Genomic DNA, 20,000 nt, shown 5'->3' on the forward strand with positions numbered 1-20,000 from the left:
CACGCACGTAAAGAAAGAATAACATATGGGTGAGCTAGGTTGGAGATTGGGGTTGTTGAGTGACTGATTACACCATTGACTGGGCTACGTGACCTAGCCCAAGCTTTCAGTGAGCTCCTTTACCTAAACTATCTGCCAGACCCAAGCAGATATGGCAGACCTTGCCGTTCATTACATCGTAACCCTATATCAATCTAACTTCACTGTGGGCAGTTCACCCGACAAGAAACCTGGGAAGCACATAATTAGAACTTACCTTAGGTGAAGAGTGAAGGCTCTTGTCCAGCAGTCTGGCGAGCACAGGTCAATCTTCTCGTCCTTCAGAATTTATAACACCAGTGATGGAAATAGATTTTGGAGAAAAAGGTGGCATACGCATGAATGAAGCACCCGTGATTTTTACTCGAAGAAGTATAATAAATATTGTTCCCACTAATGCAGATTGAACATAAGAAAAATATTGAATTTGAGATATGCCGCCATGTACTCTCAAGCAATTTCCATCCCTGGCTGCATCTTGCATATATTACATAATTTAAAAAAAATATATATATATATTCTTTTGGAAGGACACCGTGGTCCTTTCCAAAGCACTCGGAACGGCACTTTTTATAAAATAAGAAAAAAAAAAAAAACACAAATCTTTAGACAAATCGTCCACACTCGTCACAAACCAATTCAAAACTAAGATGGCGCCTGTCCGATTTCGTTTTCGCTATGAAGGAAAGCCCTGCGATTGGCCGAAATCGGTCACGGGACTCAAAACTATTAGGCTATTGGCTGAACCCATAATGTGTTATATAAAGTCTCCGCTATTGGCTGAACCCATAATGTGTTACATAAAGTCTCCGTAAGATGTCTCACCTGAATGCCCGCGAAAACATCGTCAACAAAAGACATCCGTATTACAAAATTCTATTTTTTAATCAAGTAAGAAACATCTGACAGAAGATTTTTTTTAATTTATTAGACATTGGATAGGGGAAAAAAGATAAGTGTCGAAGATAAGCAGACAACAGAGCAAATGAAAAAAAGTGACGTTACAAAAAAAATGGCGTTAGGCAGAATAAAATCTACAAGGTTGTTACTACATCGAAGGGTTTTTCCCTCAGTCAAATAAAACGTCCATGGAGAAGCAAAAATGAAATAAATAAATAAATAGATAAATAAGATAAAATAAGAAACCATTTAACATGAGCGTCAAAAGGTTCCATAATTGAAATTTACTTAATCCACTGACCTCTCGAGAAGCTACCCTTTCATGGGATGTGAGGGCTTGTGTATATATTTACCTCATGGACGCCAATGGGATTGAGTAAATATTCTACATTTATTTTTATCTTTGATATTGATAGATAACCCCAGGAACAAAGCACGGAAGGCAGGAGAATAAATTATCACAAAGGAGACACAAATAATATAAATAAACTTTTGGGAGAAGTGTGATGGGAAGTGTTGCTTGAACTACAAGCAACGGAAGGTAAACGAAAAATATTTTAGCGCAGTATAATAGAGTAGTCAATCTTTATGTTTCCACTAAAATAGTAGCTAAAGGAAGGACACGGTCTAAGTGGATAAATTCAAAACTTCATAGGGTGATTCTTAAGAAAGAAGAGATATGGGCAAGATATAGAGAAAGACGAAAACCACTGTGTAGACAGAAATATACAGAGGCAAGAAATAGAGCACCCAAGGAGATAACACAAGCAAAGTTCAGATTTAAAAGAGAAGTAGCGATGAATACACTGGAGAATGATCAACATTTCTGGTGATATGTCAGGTCCAAGACATGTATTAAGGAGGTCACTAGGCTAATTAACAGGGAGGAGAACCTGACGGAAGATGATACAGAAACAACCGAAGTAATGAATTCAACTTTCAATAGTATTCGTCATAGAAGAGGACAGGGAAAAATGCCTATAGTAGAAGGTGGATATCCAAGAGGAAGAAATAAATGGCATAGATACGAGCATCGGGCTTCACCAAACTCCGCTATGCGGGGTCTCGGCCTTTCGGGCGAGCTCGCCTCGCTCGCAGGTGCTTTCGGCATCCAGCCCTACCGGCTGCTTGCATTTCATGTGAGAATGAGAGGATATAAAATCCTCGTTAGCGCTAAACCACCCACTCTTGGATATAAACGATCTGTATGCAGCCCAGTAGTGAGAAACAAATCGCTTCTCTTCTTCAGGGTCTATATCTCCGTCGTAATCTGCAAGATCCTCAAGACTCAGCTGTTGAGCTGGATTGTTTTTAAACTCCTCCTCCTCTAGGCGCTTAATTTTTCTAAAGAACAACAAAATACTCTTCTTGATTTCTGACGCCTCATTGGCTTTCTTCTTGCCGAAAAGAGACAAAGAGGACATGAACTTCTCAGGGAATTCACTTCTATGAATGTTAACTAACTCCTGTTTTAACCTTTTATTCTTCTTCACATCACTTAGTAAACATTTCCCTTTCTTATCCAACTCCAAAAATGGCGTTGCTTGTGTTTGTCTTGCGCGGCATTGGCCATGGTGTTCGACAATCTTGCAGACACACACCGGGCCGGAGGGGACGTGTTCCCTTGTGGGATTTCCGGTTTCCGGTCCGATTACAGGAATTCTTTTATTAGTACCAAGGGATTCCCTGAAGGCTTCCAAGGGGTCCCACAGGGGCTCCCCAGGAGTTTCCAGAGTGCACCCCAGGGACTCCGCAGGTGCTCCCCTTGAAGTTCCAGCGGATTCTTAATGGGCTCCTCAGGAGTTCCTAGAGGGTTCACAGATAATCCCCACAGGGATTCTCAGAGGTTCCCTAGTGACTATCCAAGGGCTCCCAAAGAGCTCCCCAGGTGTTTCCAAAGGCTTTCCCGTGGGTTTGCGGGTGTCTCGCTCTCAGTCAATCAGTCGTCTCTGTTGCCGTGACGTCATCGCTCTTAGTCAATCAGTCGTCTCCTTTTCCATGACGTCACCACTCTCTTAGCCAACCAGAGGTACAATTTTCCATCTGACAATGGTTTCCAATACCTTAACAGCCACGCTTGTGAGTGACATAGTTCAGTTGATTTGTTTTTCTACTTTTCTTATATATTGGAGTGATAGTTGCATTCCTCCAATGCTCTAGGACTTCACCTGTCTCTTGTGATGATTTGAATATTACTGTCAGGGAAAGCTAAGTACTCCTGCACAGGCTTTCAGTATTACTGGGAACACACCGTCTGGTGTTCGTGTTTCATCAGTTTATAAAACCTTTAGCCTGGCTACACTTCTTCCTGGCTTATCTATGTACTAAAAAAAGAATTTGTTGTCGAAATGGTCGGAACGGCAGTTCCACCGAAAAGAGGACTTGGCCGGGTATAGTTGGCCAAATAACATGGTAACGTCTTCTAAGGATAAACGCAGGCCTCTGGCCGCCCTGGACCTGTGGGTGTGATAGTGGGTAAATCGGTGGAGGTGACCATAATGACCCAAAATGCAAAAAATCACACCCTTGGTCTCAGGCTTCTCATGTCTACCTTCATGTGCACTGTATCAGACTCTCTTCTTGTGGGACAAGTTTCGACCAAATCGCTCACCTTCGGATTTTCGCTCAAATTCATGGGGCCCTTTGAGATTTTTTGGATTTTGGGTCATTATGGTCACTTCCACCGATTTACCCGCTATCACACCCACAGGTCCAGGGCGGCCACGGCTGCCGTGGAGTCCAATTGCACATCAGTCAGGCCTAAACGTCATTACTGGGTGAAAAGGCCCAACTTTGGAGGGCTGTCACCGCCACACCGATTTGGTCCAAACCTGCCCCACAGGGAGAGAGTCGGTCAAAGTGCTCACCAAGGTAAACATGAGCAGCCTCAGTCCAAAGGCGTGGCAGTGGCACCCCTCCAAATTTGGGCCTTTTCACCCAGTAATCACCTCTGGGCCTCTGGCACCCATACCGTTGGCTTGAGTGGTGTCAGATTGGACTCCACGGCAGCCCTAGCCGCCCTCGACCTGTGGCTGAGATGGCGGGTAAATCGGAGCAAATGACCATAATGACAAAAAAAAAAAAAAAAAAACCCCATGAATTTAACCCCATGAATTTACCGGTAAATTCAAAGGTCACCGATTTGGTCCAAACTTGCCCCACAGGGAGAGTCGGTCAAAGTGCTCAACAAGGTAAACATGAGCAGCCTCAGTCCAAAGGCGTGGCAGTGGCACCCCTCCAAATTTGGGCCTTTTCACCCAGTAATCACCTCTGGGCCTCTGGCACCCATACCGTTGGCCTAAGTGGTGTCAGATTGGACTACACGGCAGCCTTAGCCGCCCTCGACCTGTGGCAATGATGGTGGGTAAATCGGAGCAAATGACCAAAATGACCCAAAATCCAAAAAAATCTCAAAGGATTTTTTGGGTTTTGTGTCATTTTGGTCACTTGCTCCGATTTACCCTCCATGTCAGCCAAAGGTCGAGGGCGGCTAGGGTTGCCGTGGAGTCCAATTTTACACGACTCAGTCCAACAGTATGGGTGCCAGAGGCCCAAAGGTGATTACTGGGTGAAAAAGGCCCAAATTTAGACGGGTGTCACTGCCACGTCCTTGGACTCAGGCTACTCATCTTTACATTGCTGGTCACTTTGACCGACTCTTTCCCTGTGGGGCAAGTTTGGAACAAATCGGTCACCTTCGAATTTTTGGTTAAATTCATCCTTTGAGATATTTTGGATTTTGGGTCATATTGGTCACTTGCTCCGATTTTCCCGCCATCTCACCCACAGGTCGAGGGCGGCTAGGGCTGCCGGTATGGATGCCAGAGACCCAAAGGTGATTAATGGGTGAAAAGGCCCAAATTTGGAGGGGTGCCACTGCCACGCCCTTGGACTCAGGCTGCTCATGTCTAACTTGCTGTGCAGTGTATCTGACTCTCTCCCTATGGGGCAAGTTTGGACCAAATCGGTCACTTACGGATTTTCGGCTAAATTCATGGGGTTAATTTTTTTAGATTTGTTGGATTTTGGGTTATTTGGGTCACCTGCACCCATTTACCTGCCATCTCGCCCTTAGACCGACATCACTTAGCCCATTCGCGGGGTACTACACCACGGTCAGCAGCGGGCTTGGGTACGTCGGCTGGAAGTTGCGGGCTAACCTCGCCCATCATGGACCAGCAGTCGTCCGACATCATTTAGTCCGTCCGCGGTGTCCTCCACTGGGTTGGGTGGGGGTGGGGGGCAACCGGTCTCTCGGCCAGGGATATCCACCCCATATACTTTATACGCGAGATTCCTGAGTTGCGGGTGTCGCATTTGGCCAAAAAACCGTCATGTCTCCGATTTGGCCTAAACTTACTCCAGAGGGAGAGAGTCGTCCACAGGGCACAGCGAGGTAGACGTGGGGAACCTGGACCCAAGGGCGAGGTTGTGGCGATTAGCCAAATTTGTTTGTCTTTGTGTAATTTTCCTTTCTCATTTCCGGCTGTTGGCGCCCGTACTTTTAGCCTGAGCAGTATCTAAGTGCGATCCACAAGAGCCCTGGTGGCCCTCGACCTGTAGCTGAGGTGGTGACCCAATCGGGACAAGTGGCCAAAATGACCCTCAAAATTACCAGAGGGATTTGGCCAAAAACCGTCATGTCTCCGATGTGGCCCAAACTTACTCCAGAGGGAGAGAGTCGTCCACAGGGCACAGCGAGGAAGACGTGGGGAACCTGGACCCAAGGGCGAGGTTGTGGCGACCAGCCAAATTTGTTTGTCTTTGTGTAATTTTCCCCTCTCATTTCCGCCTGTTGGCGCCCGTACTTTTAGCTTGAACAGTATCTAAGTGCTATCCGCAAGAGCTCTGGTTGCCCTCGACCTGTAGCTGAGGTGGTGATCCAATCGGGACAAGTGGCCAAAATGACCCTCAAAATTACCAAAGGATTTGGCCAAAAACCGTCATGTCTCTGATTTGGCCCAAACTTACTCCAGAGGGAGAGAGTCGTCCACAGGGCACAGCGAGGTAGACGTGGGGAACATGGACCCAAGGGCGAGGTTGTGGCGACCAGCCAAATTTGTTTGTCTTTGTGTAATTTTCCCCTCTCATTTCCGTCTGTTGGCGTCCGTACTTTTAGCCTGAGCAGTATCTAAGTGCGATCCGCAAGAGCCCTGGTGGCCCTTGACCTGTTCCTCAGGTGGTGACCCAATCGGGACAAGTGGCCAAAACGACCCTCAAAATTACCACGGATTTGGCCAAAAACCGTCATGTCTCCGATGTGGCCCAAACTTACTCCAGAGGGAGAGAGTCGTCCACAGGGCACAGCGAGGTAGACGTGGGGAACCTGGACCCAAGGGCGAGGTTGTGGCGACCAGCCAAATTTGTTTGTCTTTGTGTGATTTTTCTTTCTCATTTCCGCCTGTTGGCACCCGTACTTTTATCCTGAGCAGTATCTAAGTGCGATCCGCAAGACCCCTGGTGGCCCTCGACCTGTAGCTGAGGTGGTGACCCAATCGGGACAAGTGGCCAAAATGACCCTCAAAATTACCAAAGGGGACCCACGGATTTGGCCAAAAACCGTCATTTCTCCGATATGACCTAAACTTACTCCAGAGGGAGAGAGTCACCCACATCGCACAGCGAGGTAAACGTGGGGAAGCTGGACACAAGGGCGAGGTTGTGGCGACCGGCCAAATTTGTCTTTGTGTAATTTTTCCCTCTCATTTCCGGTCGTTGGCGCCCGCACTTTTAGTCTGAGCAGTATCTAAGTGCGATCCGCAAGAGCCCTGGTGGCCCTCGACCTGTAGATGAGGTGGTGACCCAATCGGGACAAGTGGCAAAAATGACCCTCAAAATTACCAAAGGGGCCCCACGGATTTGGCCAAAAAAACCGTCATGTCTCCGATGTGGCCCAAACTTACTCCACAGGGAGAGAGTCGTTCACAGGGTACAGCGAGGTAGACGTGGTGAACCTGGACCCATGGGCGAGGTTGTAGCGACCAGCTAAATTTGTTTGTCTTTGTGTAATTTTCCCCTCTCATTTCCGCCTGTTGGCGCCCGTACTTTTAGCCTGAGCAGTATATAAGTACGATCCGCAAGAGCCCTGGTGGCCCTCGACCTATAGCTGAGGTGGTGACCCAATTGGGACAAGTGCCAAAATGACCCTCAAAATTACCAAAGGAGTTAACCCACGGATTTGGCCAAAAACCGTCATGTCTCCGATGTGGCCCAAACTTACTCCACAGGGAGAAAGTCTTCCACAGGGAACAGTGAGGTAGACGTGGTGAACCTGGACCCATTGGCGAGGTTGTTGCGACCAGCCAAATTTGTTTGTTTTTGTGTAATTTTCCCCTCTCATTTCCGCTTGTTGGCGCCCGTACTTTTAGCCTGAGCAGTATCTAAGTGCAATCCAAGAGATCCCTGGTGGCCCTCGACCTGTAGCTGAGGCGCTGACTCAATCGGGACAAGTGGCCAAAATGACCCTCAAAATTACCACGGATTTGGCCAAAAACCGTCATGTCACCAATTTGGCCTAAACTTACTCCAGAGGGAGAGAGTCGTCCACAGGGCACAGCGAGGTAGACGTGTGGAACCTGGACCCAAGGGCGAGGCTGTGGCGACCAGCTAAATTTGTTTGTGTAATTTTCCCCTCTCATTTCCGGCTGTTGGCGCCCGTACTTTTAGCCTGAGCAGTATCTAAGTGCGATCCACAAGAGCCCTGGTGGCCCTCGACCTGTAGATGAGGTGGTGACCCAATCGGGACAAGTGGCCAAAATGACCCTCAAAATTACCAAAGGCCAAAAACCCTCATGCCTCCGATGTGGCCCAAACTTACTCCAGAGGGAGGGAGTCGCCCACAGGGCACAACGAGGTAGACGTGGGGAACCTGGACCTAAGGGCGAGGTTATGGCGACCAGCCAAATTTGTTTGTCGTTGTGTTATTTTCCCCTCTCATTTCCGTCTGTTGGCGCCCGTACTTTTAGCCTGAGCAGTATCTAGGTGCGATCCGCAAGATCCCTGGTGGCCCTCGACCTGTAGCTGAGGCGCTGACCCAATCGGGACAAGTGGCCAAAATGACCCTCAAAATTACCAAAGGGGAACCCACGGATTTGGCCAAAAACCGTCATGTCACCGATGTGGCCTAAACTTACTCCAGAGGGAGAGAGTCGCCCACAGGGCACAGCGAGGTAGACGTGGGGAACCTGGACCCAAGGGCGAGGTTGTGGCGACCAGCCAAATTTGTTTGTCTTTGTGTAATTTTCCTTTCTCATTTCCGCCTGTTGGCGCCCGTACTTTTAGCCTGAGTAGTATCTAAGTGCGATCCGCAAGATCCCTGGTGGCCCTCGACCTGTAGCCGAGGTGGTGACCAAATCGGGACAAGTGGCTAAAAACCGTCATGTCTCCGATTTGGCCCAAACTTACTCTTTGGGGCATGTTTGGAACAAATCGTTTACCTTCGAATATTTGGCTAGATTGACGGGGTTAATCCTTTGAGACTTTTTGGATTTTGGGTCATTTTGGTTACCTGCTCCGATTTACATGCCATTGCACCCACAGGTCGAGGGCGGCTAGGGCTGCCGTGGAGTCCAATTTGACACTACTCAGGCCAACGGTATGGGTGCCAGAGGCCCAAAGGTGATTACTGGGTGAAAAGGCCCAAATTTTGAAGAGTGCCACTGCTACGCCCTTGGATTCAGGCTGCTCATGTTTACCTTGCTGTGCACTTTGACCGACTCTCTCCCTGTGGCGCATGTTTGGAACAAATCGGTTACATTCGAATTTTCGGGTAAATTCATGAGGTTAATCCTTTGAGTTTTTTTTTTTATTTTTTGTCATTATGGTCACTTGCTTCGATTTACCCGTCATCTCACCTACAGGTGGAGGGCGGCTAGGGCTGCCGTGGAGTCCAATTTGACTCCACTCAGGCCAACAGTATGGGTGCCAGAGGCCCAAAGGTGATTACTGGGTGAAAAGGCCCAAATTTGGAGGGGTGTCACTTCCAAGCCCCTGGTTTTAGGCTGCTCATGTTTACCTTGCTGTGCACTTTGACCGACTCTCTCCCTGTGGGGCAAAATTGGAACAAATCAGTCACCTTCGAAATTTTTAGATTTTTTGGATTTTGGGTAATTTTGGTCACTTGGTCCGATTTACCTGCCATCTCGCCCACAGGTCGAGGGCAGCTAGGGCTGCCGTGGAGTCCAAATTGACACCACTCAGGCCAACGGTATGGGTGCCAAAGGCCCAAAGGTGATTACTGGGTGAAAAGGTCTAAATTTGGAGGGGTGCCACTGCCACGCCCTTGGATACAGGCTGCCCATGTTTACCTTGCTGTGCACTTTGACCGACTCTCTCCCTGTGGGGCAAGTGTGGACCAAATCAGTTACCTTCGAATTTTCGGCTTGAGATTTTTTGGACATTGGGTCATATTGGTCACTTGCTCCGATTTACCCATCTCACTCATAGGTCGAGGGTGGCTAGGGCTGCCGTGGAGTCCAATTTGACACCACTCAGGCCAACGGTATGGGTGCCAGAGGCCTAAAGGTGATTACTGGGTTTAAAGGCCCAAATTTGGAGGGGTGCCACTGCCACGCCCTTGAACCTAAGCTGCTCAAGTTTTACCTTGCTGTGCACTTTGACCGACTCTCCCTGTTAGGCAAGTTTGGACCAAATTGGTCACCTTTTACATTACGGCTCTTTTCCAGATAGCTGAAATGTTATGTTGTAACCGGGAGAGGTTGAAGATATCGGTAAAGGTATTCATTGTATTCAGCAAGCAGAGCCTTTATATACCTAAGTGTTGCCCCCAGGGCATATACCCCCCCACCTTTTCCATGCAGGTGATGAGTAAAGATTCTCCGTGACAGACTATGACAGGCTGAAGAAATGGGGTTTCCTTTTTGTGTCATTGTGCGAGAAGAAAATGGGTGAAGGGGACCTGCTCAAGGTAGTCAGTGACCTCGAGAACGGAAAGGCCAACTACAGGGTTAACTCTCACCTGGTTGGCCACCCTGTTCTAGACCAGCATACTGCTCAAAGGAGATAAGCTTTGGGTACACTGGGATAGCCCACATCTTGCTGGCACGCCAGCCCTTGTTCAATATATATCAGAATAGAAAAGTACAGGGTAAAGGGCTGAGTTGTGTGCCATGTGCACAGAAAGTAGACAGCTAGGAAGGAATATCTGAATAATGATTAATCAACATTATTTGGATGATGGAAAACATAAACACAGGGGAAGGCTCGGAACCCTATGCACTCTAACGTTTCGTTCGCGTAGAACTTCTTCAGAGAGTGTATGTAGAACTGCAATCAACATATTCAAAGAGTGTTTGGCCCAACTGTGTGTGAAGGTGTTTTTTGAAAGATGTAATTGAGTCACAGCTAACAGCATCATCAGACAGGGAGTTCCAGAGGTCAATACATCCGACACTAAAAAATCTGCGTCTGCACTCTAGAGATGTATGGGGTTTGGCTAGCTTAAATCTGTGACCCCTGGTGTGTGTTGTTGGAAATAAGGAAAAAAGATCTTGGGGTGAAATAGAAGACTGCTCGTGGGAAAAATTTTCCAACATTTTATGAGATCTGCCCTGATTAATCTGCCACGGACTGAATAAAGATCTAAAGTTAGCAGACGGTCTGCATAGCTAAGCTCTGCCATTCCAATTATTTGTTTAGTCCACCTGCGTTGCGTAGATTCCAGGAGCGTAAGGTCACCTAGGTATCCAGTGTTCCATACAGTGGATCCAAACTCCAACAGTGGTCTGATGTGGGATTTAAACAGGGTGATCATGAAGTCCTTGTCACGACAGAGTGTTGATCTTAGTAAATTATTTGCTAGACCTGCTGCCTTCTTTATAGTTTTTGAAATATGAGTATGAAATTTCAAGTTACAATCAACTGTGATACCCAAGTCTTTATGTGTAGTCTCAATAGAGAGAGCGGTGGTGTCCATTATATAATGATGCTGGGGACCTAGGTTGATGTCTGTTGAGCCTCTTTGGCAACGTAGTACAGCACACTTGTCCAGGTTGAAGCGCAGGCCCCAGGAGTCAGCAACTCTGTATACTGTATCTATGTTCCTCTGGCAGATTCCTATGTCTTCGGCTGAAGGGGAACTGGAGTCTCTTCGTAGCATTTTGAGTGGATATATGTTGCATTTTGAGTGGATATATGTTGGCAGGGAGTTAATGTACACTAGGAATAAGAGGGGGCCCAAGACTGAGCCCTGGGGGACCCCACTGAGGACATTTCTGGAGGAGCTGGTAAACCCTGAAACTGAGACTTGCATTGTGCGACCAAATAAAAAATCTATGATCCATGACAGCAATGGGCCGTGTACTCCCAATAGTCTCAGTTTGTCTATGACTATAGAGTGGTTGACTACGTCGAAGGGAGTTTTGCCGTTGTATGTTGTAGTCCAGAGAGGGTGCCAGTGATTTGGCACTATTCCGGCACAGTAGCTTACGTGAGGGCCTTGTCAGCGAGATATCATTACACAAAACCCTGGAATACCAGGAGATCATTTTGAACTCTCATAACTCCTTTTCTGTGAACTTTCTTAAACTATGGGACTTTCATCATTGCAAAATCCTTTTCTGGGTGGAACAAGGAAATTATGTGCATGGATAAAAAATCTACAACAGAATTTTCCATAGCGAGACAAAAGGTTATATAGAAATCACATTTTGGATGTAAAATATATATTTGATATACAAAATTGAATAGTGGAAAATGTAAATCATGACCGTATTTATAAAAATACATTTGTGTTACCTCTTTTGAAAGCTTTTGTTATACTAAATATTTGAATCCCTAAGGTTATAACAGAACTGCTTAGTTTGAATATAAAGACTACTTGATATTTTGAGATAAAAGAATTAACAGTTTAGTGCTTAATAATCTCGTCGATCTATATACCAAGAGAGGTAGCCAAGCCAAAGGCAAATTAAAATGACTGAACGAGTGGTATTGTTTATAAGCAAATACTGAAAATGAATTGTTATTAAGTATTTAGATACTTAATAGTAATTCACATTTTCAGTATTTACTTACAAACAATACCAGTCATTTGCTCATTTTAATTTTGGTATAACAGTTACATCTGAGTGGAGTCGAAGGTATATCAGTATAATAAATTCTTGGCATTATTCGAAAGTTTCCTAAGCTTCAGGCTTGTAACTGCAGTTGTTACACTTGGGCTCCTGACAACAACAACAGAGGGCAATGATGCCCGGCAAAATACCAAACGGAATCAGGAGGATACACGTGATGAAGGAGCACTTTGTGGGAGAGATCTTGATCTTCCCTTCCTGAAAAGTTGCAGAAGTACGTTAGTATTTCATCATGTAAAAACCAGTTTGTTAATCTTTAAATCCATATACATATGGACAGTTGCCATCTTACATAAGATGGCAATTGTCCAGATGTATGAAGTACATTAGTATTTCATCATGTAAAACCAGTTTGTTACTCTTTAAATCCATACATATGGATAGTTGCCATCTTACATACATATGTAAGATGGCAACTGTCCAGATGTATGAAGTACATTAGTATTTCATCATGTAAAACCAGTTTGTTACTCTTTAAATCCATACATATGGACAGTTGCCATCTTACATACATATGTAAGATGGCAACTGTCCAGATGTATGAAGTACATTAGTATTTCATCATGTAAAACCAGTTTGTTACTCTTTAAATCCATACATATGGACAGTTGCCATCTTACATACATATGTAAGATGGCAACTGTCCATTAGTATTTCATCATGTAAAATCAGTTTGTTGTTCTTTAAACCCATACATATGGACAGTTGCCATCTTAACTTTGAAAATTATATTCGACATTCACATGCAAAGAGTTGAACCATGATGGAACCAACTGATCAGTCCATTCTCCCTAATCTCTCTTGCAGAAAGCCTATCTTCATGTAACCAGTAACAAACAGGTCCACAAGTCACTCAAGGTAGATATATCGTGTCTACGGACTGTTAGTGTGGGGTATTGTAATTTAAGGTGCTCTGTGCATCTTTGTGGCGATTGCATCTGGGGTAGTTTGAATCTGTGGCCAAGCCTATTTTGTGTCGGATTAACTAGCTCCGCCCTGCATCCTTTGCCCTAGCACTCTGAATGAAAGAGTTCATAATGTTAAACACATGCACACACTGCAAGCCGGCACTCCAACTCTGGTGGGCAAGGAGTTTTTTTTTTTTGTGTGTGTGTGTGTGTGTGTGTGTGTGTGTGTGTGTGTGTGTGTGTGTGTGTGTGTGTGTGTGTGTGTGTGTATTCACTTGGTCTTTGGATCACGTGTTGGACTCGTGATCGACAGCTATTTCCCTCCTGGAAGAGAGCTCAGAGCTCGTAGGTCCGATCTATGGGTAATGCTATGACCTTGCACACACACACACCTCCAACTCCCCGCCCACGAGAGTTGGAGTAACACCCCTCAGCGCTGCGATACTGATATTATTTCAGCCCCGGGCGAGGGTCGAACCCGGACCTCCGTAGTGGCAGGCCAGAGCTCTAACCACAGCGCCATGAGAGGTGTGTGTGTGTGTGTGTGTGTGTGTGTGTGTGTGTGTGTGTGTGTGTGTGTGTGTGTGTGTGTGTGTGTGTGTGTGTGTGTGTGTGTGTGTGTGTGTGTGTGTGTGTGTGTGTAAGGTCACAATATTACCCATAGATCAAACCATGAGCTGTAGGTTCTCATCCAGGAGGGTAACAATTGTTGGGTGTGGCGGTGAGAGCCCTCCAAAGTTCGGCCTTTTGACGTTTACTCGTATGCCTGTGGCAGGGATACCGTGTGCCTGACTGGTGTGCCATTGCACTGCAGGGCATCCCAGGCCTTGCCGGACCTGTGGGTGTCATAGCGGGTAAATCGGTGGAGGTGGCCAAAATGCCCCAAAATAATAAAAAAAAATCCCCATGGAATTTGGGGGGGAAATCCGAAGGTCAGCGATTTGGTCCAAACTTGCGCCACAAGTACAGAGTGGGATAGGGTGCACATCAGCGTAGACAGCAGAATCCTGAGACCAAGGGTGTGGCCGTGAGAGCCCTCCAAAGTTGGGCCTTTTGACGTTTATGCCTGTGGCAGGGATACCGTGTGCCTGACTGGTGTGCCATTGCACTGCAGGGCATCCCAGGCCTTGCCGGACCTGTGGGTGTGATAGCGGGTAAATCGGTGGAGGTGACCAAAATGACCCAAAATAAAAAAAATCTCAAAGGGGTACCCCATGGAATTTGGGGGGAAATCCGAAGGTCAGCGATTTGGTCCAAACTTGCGCCACAAGTACAGAGTGGGATAGGGTGCACATCAGCGTAGACAGCAGAATCGTGAGACCAAGGGTGTGGCGGTGAGAGCCCTCCAAAGTTGGGCCTTTTGACGTTTATGCCTGTGGCAGGGATACCGTGTGCCTGACTGGTGTGGGATTGCAGTGGAGGGCATCCCAGGCCTTGCCGGACCTGTGGGTGTCATAGCGGGTAAATCGGTGGAGGTGACCAAAATGCCCCAAAATGCCCAAAATCTCAAAGGGGGTACCCCATGGAATTTGGGGGGAAATCCGAAGGTCAGCGATTTGGTCCAAACTTGCGCCACAAGTATAAAGTGGGATAGGGTGCCCAGGCCTTGCCGGACCTGTGGGTGTGATAGCGGGTAAATCGGTGGAGGTGACCAAAATGGCCCAAAATGCCAAAATGCCCAAAATCTCAAAGGGGGTACCCCATGGAATTGGAGTGAAAATCCGAAGGTTCGCGATTTGGTCGAAACTTGCGCCACAAGTAGAGAGTCGGATGGGGTGCACATGAAGGTAGACATGAGAATCGTGAGACCAAAGGTGTGGCGGTGAGAGCCCTCCAAAGTTGGGGCTTTTGAGCCAGTAATGACGTTTAGGCCTGTGGCAGGGATACCGTTGGCCTGACTGGTGTGCCATTGGACTGGAGGGCATCCCAGGCCTTGCCGGACCTGTGGGTGTGATGGCGGGTAAATCGGTGGAGGTGACCAAAATGGCCCAAAATGCCCAAAATCTCAAAGGGCCCCATGGAATTGGAGTGAAAATCCGAAGGTTCGCGATTTGGTCGAAACTTGCGCCACAAGTAGAGAGTCGGATGGGGTGCACATGAAGGTAGACATGAGAATCGTGAGACCAAAGGTGTGGCGGTGGGAGCCCTCCAAAGTCGGGGCTTTTGAGCCAGTAATGACGTTTAGGCCTGTGGCAGGGATACCGTTGGCCTGACTGGTGTGCCATTGGACTGGAGGGCATCCCAGGCCTTGTCGGACCTGTGGGTGTTATGGCGGGTAAATCGGTGGAGGTGACCAAAATGGCCCAAAATGCCCAAAATCTCAAAGGGAATTTGAATGAAAATCCGAAGGTTCGCGATTTGGTCGAAACTTGTGCCACAGGTAGAGTGTCGGATGGGATGCACATGAAGGTAGACATGAGAATCGTGAGATCAAGGGTGTGGCGGTGAGAGCCCTCCAAAGTTGGGGTTTTTGAGCCAGTAATGACGTTTAGGCCTGTGGCAGGGATACCGTTGGCCTGACTGGTGTGCCATTGGACTGGAGGGCATCCCAGGCCTTCCCGGACCTGTGGGTGTGATAGCGGGTAAATCAGTGGAGGTGACCAATGAGCCAAAATGGCCAAAATCTCAAAGAGGTTACCCCATGAAATTTGAGTGAAAATCCGAAGGTGAGCGATTTGGTCGAAACTTGCGCCACAGGTAGAGAGTCGGATAAGGTGCACAGGAAGGTAGACATGAGAACCCTGAGATCTAGGGTGTGGCAGTGAGAGCCCTCCAAACTTGGGCCTTTTGACCCATTCATGACGTTTAGGCCTGTGGCAGGGATACCGTTGGCCTGACTGGTGTGCCATTGGACTGGAGGGCATCCCAGGCCTTGCCGGACCTGTGGGTGTGATAGCGGGTAAATCGGTGGTGACCAAAATGACCCAAAATGCCATAAATCCGAAGGTGAGCGATTTGGTCGAAACTTGCGCCACAATTAGATTGTCGGATACAGTGCACATGAAGGTAGACATGAGAATCCTGAGACTAAGGGTGTGGCGGTGAGAGCCCTCCAAATTTTGGACCTTTTGACCCATTCATGACGTTTAGGCCTGTGGCAGCCATACCGTGTGCCTGACTGGTGTGCCATTGGACTCGAGGGCATCCCAGGCCGCCCCGGACCTGTGGGTGTGATAGCGGGTAAATCGGTGGTGACCAAAATGACCTAAAATGCCAAAAATCTCAAATCTCAAATCCCCATGAAATTTGAGCGAAAATCCGAAGGTGAGCGATTTGGTCGAAACCTGCGCCACTAGTACAGAGTCGGATGGGGTGCACATGAAGGTAGACATGAGAATCCTGAGACCAAGGGTGTGGCGGTGAGAGATGGATTGTTAGGAAATACTACCAGTGTATTTCTAGATTGCATTTTAATAGTTTCTCAGACTGCAGTGCATTACTTTAAGAAATTAGATTTGATATTCTGAAGACTAGTAGAAGCAGGATTAAAAGTAAAACTTGAAAATTGTAAGTTCTTGCAAGACAGTGTTATTTATTTAGGACATAAGATAGACAGACATGTACCTAGTATAGTGAATTCAAAGATTGACGCTGTAAAGAATTTTCCGGTTCCGATCAATGTAGACAAGGTTAGGAGCTTTTTGAGATTGACCGGATATTATAGAAAATTGATTCAACGATATGCTGACATTGCTAATCCATTAAGTTCTTTGCTGAGGAAGGATTCAAAGTTCATAGGGGGACCTGCACAGCAGCAAGCTTTTGACAAGCTGAAAGATTAACTCACGAGTTCCCCCATTCTAAGAATTCCTGATTATGGAAAAGAATTCATTCTTTGCACTGATGCGTCTGACATAGGATTAGGAGGCCTACTGATGCAATAGATAAATGGAACTTTGAAGCCAATCGCTTACACATCAAGACTTTGTAATAGTGCGGAGAGAAACTACTCTATAACAGAAAAAGAAACTTTAGCAGTTAATTATTCTGTAGAAAGTTTTAGGGATATGATATTAGGATATCCAATCAGAGTTTGGACTGATCATACAGCTATTCAGACCTTATTTAAGTATAAGAATCTAAGGGGCCGACTTGCTAGGTGGTCTGCAATACTTCAGTGCTATGAAGTTCAATTTGAATATATTCCGGGTAGAAAGAATGTATCTGCAGATGCACTTTCTAGAAACATTAGTCAACCAATGACTGGGACTGGTTGATTAATTTTGTTTGTAGTATAGAGGAATTAGTAACTTTAGATGAAGAAATGCTGATAAGAGAACAGAGGGATGATAAAAGATGTGAATCATTAATCAAGTATTTGATGAACCCAAGAGGAAATCCTCCAAAGCTACCAAAGGGGTATAAGATAGAGGAATTTCAATTGATTAATGGACTTTTGTATATAAAAACAGTTGTAAGTGGGAAAGATATTTCTAGAGGGCCTGTAAATCAGTTGGTAATACCCCAAACTCTTGTAAATGAGATATTGAAGTTACTTCATGATAGTGATTGTAGCTCACATCCAGGAAAGGATAAAACTTATAGACAAGCACAACTTAAATACTTTTGGCCAGGTATGAAGAAATCTATATATGATTATATAGAAAATTGCATAAATTGTGTTAGGGTGAGAGGAAATACACCAAAACCTGCTCCTATACTTACCTATCCCATTCCACAAAAACCTTGGGAAAGAGTTCACCTGGACACATTAGAGCTATCTATGTCTGAGAATGGATATAAATATGTATTTGTTGCTATTGATTATTTATCAAGATTTTGTATTTTACAACCCATTCCAAATAAGAGAGCTGAAACTATTGCTTCAGTAATCTATGATCAGATAATCTGTAATTTCACTACACCTAAGACTCCAATTTCAGACAATGGAACTGAATCTAATAACAAAATCTTGGAAAAATTATGTAGTTTATTTAAGATCAAAAAGTCAATATCTTAGTGAATCATCCACAAAGTAATGGGGTAGTAGAAAGATTAGATATGAAAATAATTACATGTCTTAGAAGCATGATAAGTCCTCATAGTATAACTTGGGACACTTGGATTCCTTGTGTTAAGCGTACTTTGAATAATCAAATCAATGTAGCAACAGGTGATACACCTCATTTTATAATTTTTGGGGAAGACAAAACTCTTCCATATAAAATTTTGACTGCAGACCAGAAACCTGTGTATAATATAGATGATTGTATACTGAATAGAATAAATACTTTTCAAAATATTCACCAAAGAATTAGGAAACATATGCAGGAATATTCACAAGAGATGAAGAAACAACACAAAATAGCACATCAACTAGAATTGAAACTAGGAGATTTAGTCATGGTCAATCTACATTCACCCAATAATAAACTTTCACTAAGGTACACTGGTCCATATATGGGTAGTTGATTCTGCAGGTGGTAATAAATTTGCACTTAAACACTTAGACACAATGGAAGAAGTGATATGCCATTTAGACGACATAAAGAAAGTGAAATTGCAGATCAGTGACTTAATTATGAATGACAGTTGTGATACCCTGTGTATCAATGTTGGGAAACCTGAAGAGTATAGGGAATATTATAATGTTATTCTTTGTGGGTTGAATATTAAACTTGATGTATTTTACAGATAGTATTGTTTGCCATATGTATGTACTCGGGATGGGAGACCTAAACAACTGGAACTTGGTGTCAAGCAGATACATGGAGACCTTGGATCCACTGTGATCTGACTTGGAACCTTAAGGACCTCTCACATAAGTATTCAGATAATTTATGAAGCATTCAGACTGTCTTTGAAAATGAATTAAGTATGTTGAAAAATAATAATAATGAATATTGAAATGCAAGAAGAGACAGCAACAACTTTTAACTCTAAAGTAGTGAGTCTTGCAAATATGTTTGCAAATTATCTGCTTAATTACATGTATTATGTATTATTCACTATCATTTACATGAATTATTGGATACTGCTATCATCTTTGAAAAGATGATGAAACCATTGAAAACTGTGTTCTTAAGGAACCTTGCAATTTATTTTGATCTATGCCTTATAAAGTTTACATGCATGTTATTTACATTTAATCTGCTTGAATTATTTTGTGCATTTTTGAGGGTTGCTTATTTCTTTAAAATATAGTAGGTTAGCTTATTAGAATGAATTTCAAGTATATATTAGCAAGCCCTGTAAGAGGGAAATAGCTGCCGAGCCCTGTAAGAGGCCGGTAGATAGAGGTAGACATTAAAGGTAGATCAGAGTAGATCGAGAGGTAGATGGAGAACGAATGCTAATCCAGGGTCAGTTATGAAAACTTGTGAGGCAACGGCCGACGGCTGACAGGCGCCAAGGATATCTGAGTCAGACTCGCGCCTTGCATATATTTAAAAGTGCTGAGGTAGTTAAATGCGGAGTGTCGCCTGGTGGTTGCGACATTGTTGTCTTTTAATTGTTTGTAAGCGGACAAGCCATTTTTTGTTACGACATAATGCTTACATTGTGACATAGTTTAGAAGAGTATAACAGCCTCTCCAATTGGAGAAAAAAGGCCCACTGAACCAGAAGAACAGAGTGGTTCAAATGTTGATAACATAGGTGGGGAAGAATGATCTGGGACAACTGATGGGCTAACAGCAGTGAGACAGGGCTCCAAAAAACTTTCCGATTGCTCGGCCACATTGATCGAGAGAGAGGGGGACCCTTGGAGAGGAGCCTATTTTTGTTGTAGTTTGAAACAGTCATCAACATGATGTCCTGGCCTTTTGCAATACTTGCAATAGCTCCTGCCTCCAGTAAGGGGTAGATCCCCTGGTCTCACTATCAATGGGCTTACCTGAGGTAGATGAAACAGATGATGAGTGGGCCGTCGGTCGAGGAGGCTGTGGAGGTCCGATTGGCTTGGAGTCCCTAGTGGGGGTGAAGCTTTGGGGCAAGGCAGGGTGAGACCTGGAATGCATTCTAGGATTAGTTAAATGGTAACAGTCGGGCGCTGGGCCAGCCTCTACCAAGGTACGAATACTTCGCTGATCCAAGTTGGCTCGCACGCACAAACGCACCC

The 20,000-nt window shown here is 45.4% G+C and overlaps 1 protein-coding gene and 1 long non-coding RNA gene across 7 annotated transcripts in view; both read right to left on the reverse strand.

The window, feature by feature from the left end:
• The window catches only part of LOC143036935 (uncharacterized), a 13,317-nt gene extending 12,136 nt beyond the window's left edge, over positions 1-1,181 (reverse strand). Inside the window, exon 1 of the long non-coding RNA XR_012967421.1 lies at positions 257-1,181. This is a non-coding gene — a long non-coding RNA (uncharacterized LOC143036935). The remainder of the gene's footprint in view (positions 1-256) is intronic.
• A 10,423-nt stretch (positions 1,182-11,604) lies between these two features.
• LOC143036937 (uncharacterized) overlaps positions 11,605-20,000 on the reverse strand; it is a 119,777-nt gene continuing 111,381 nt past the window's right edge. For 5 of the 6 annotated variants that reach the window (XM_076204953.1, XM_076204954.1, XM_076204952.1 and 2 more), the window contains 2 exons: positions 19,776-19,888; positions 11,605-12,230 (listed from right to left, as the gene is read on the reverse strand). In XM_076204953.1, coding sequence (XP_076061068.1) covers positions 12,081-12,230; positions 19,776-19,888 — 263 coding nt within the window. In that variant the 3' untranslated portion in view covers positions 11,605-12,080. Of the gene's footprint in view, positions 12,231-19,775; positions 19,889-20,000 lie in introns of those variants that run through there. The other variant, XM_076204958.1, reaches the window with a different exon arrangement.

This window comes from Oratosquilla oratoria, chromosome 21 (assembly GCF_046742065.1).
Source record: "Oratosquilla oratoria isolate Oo_2021 chromosome 21, ASM4674206v1, whole genome shotgun sequence".
NCBI lineage: Eukaryota > Metazoa > Arthropoda > Malacostraca > Stomatopoda > Squillidae > Oratosquilla > Oratosquilla oratoria.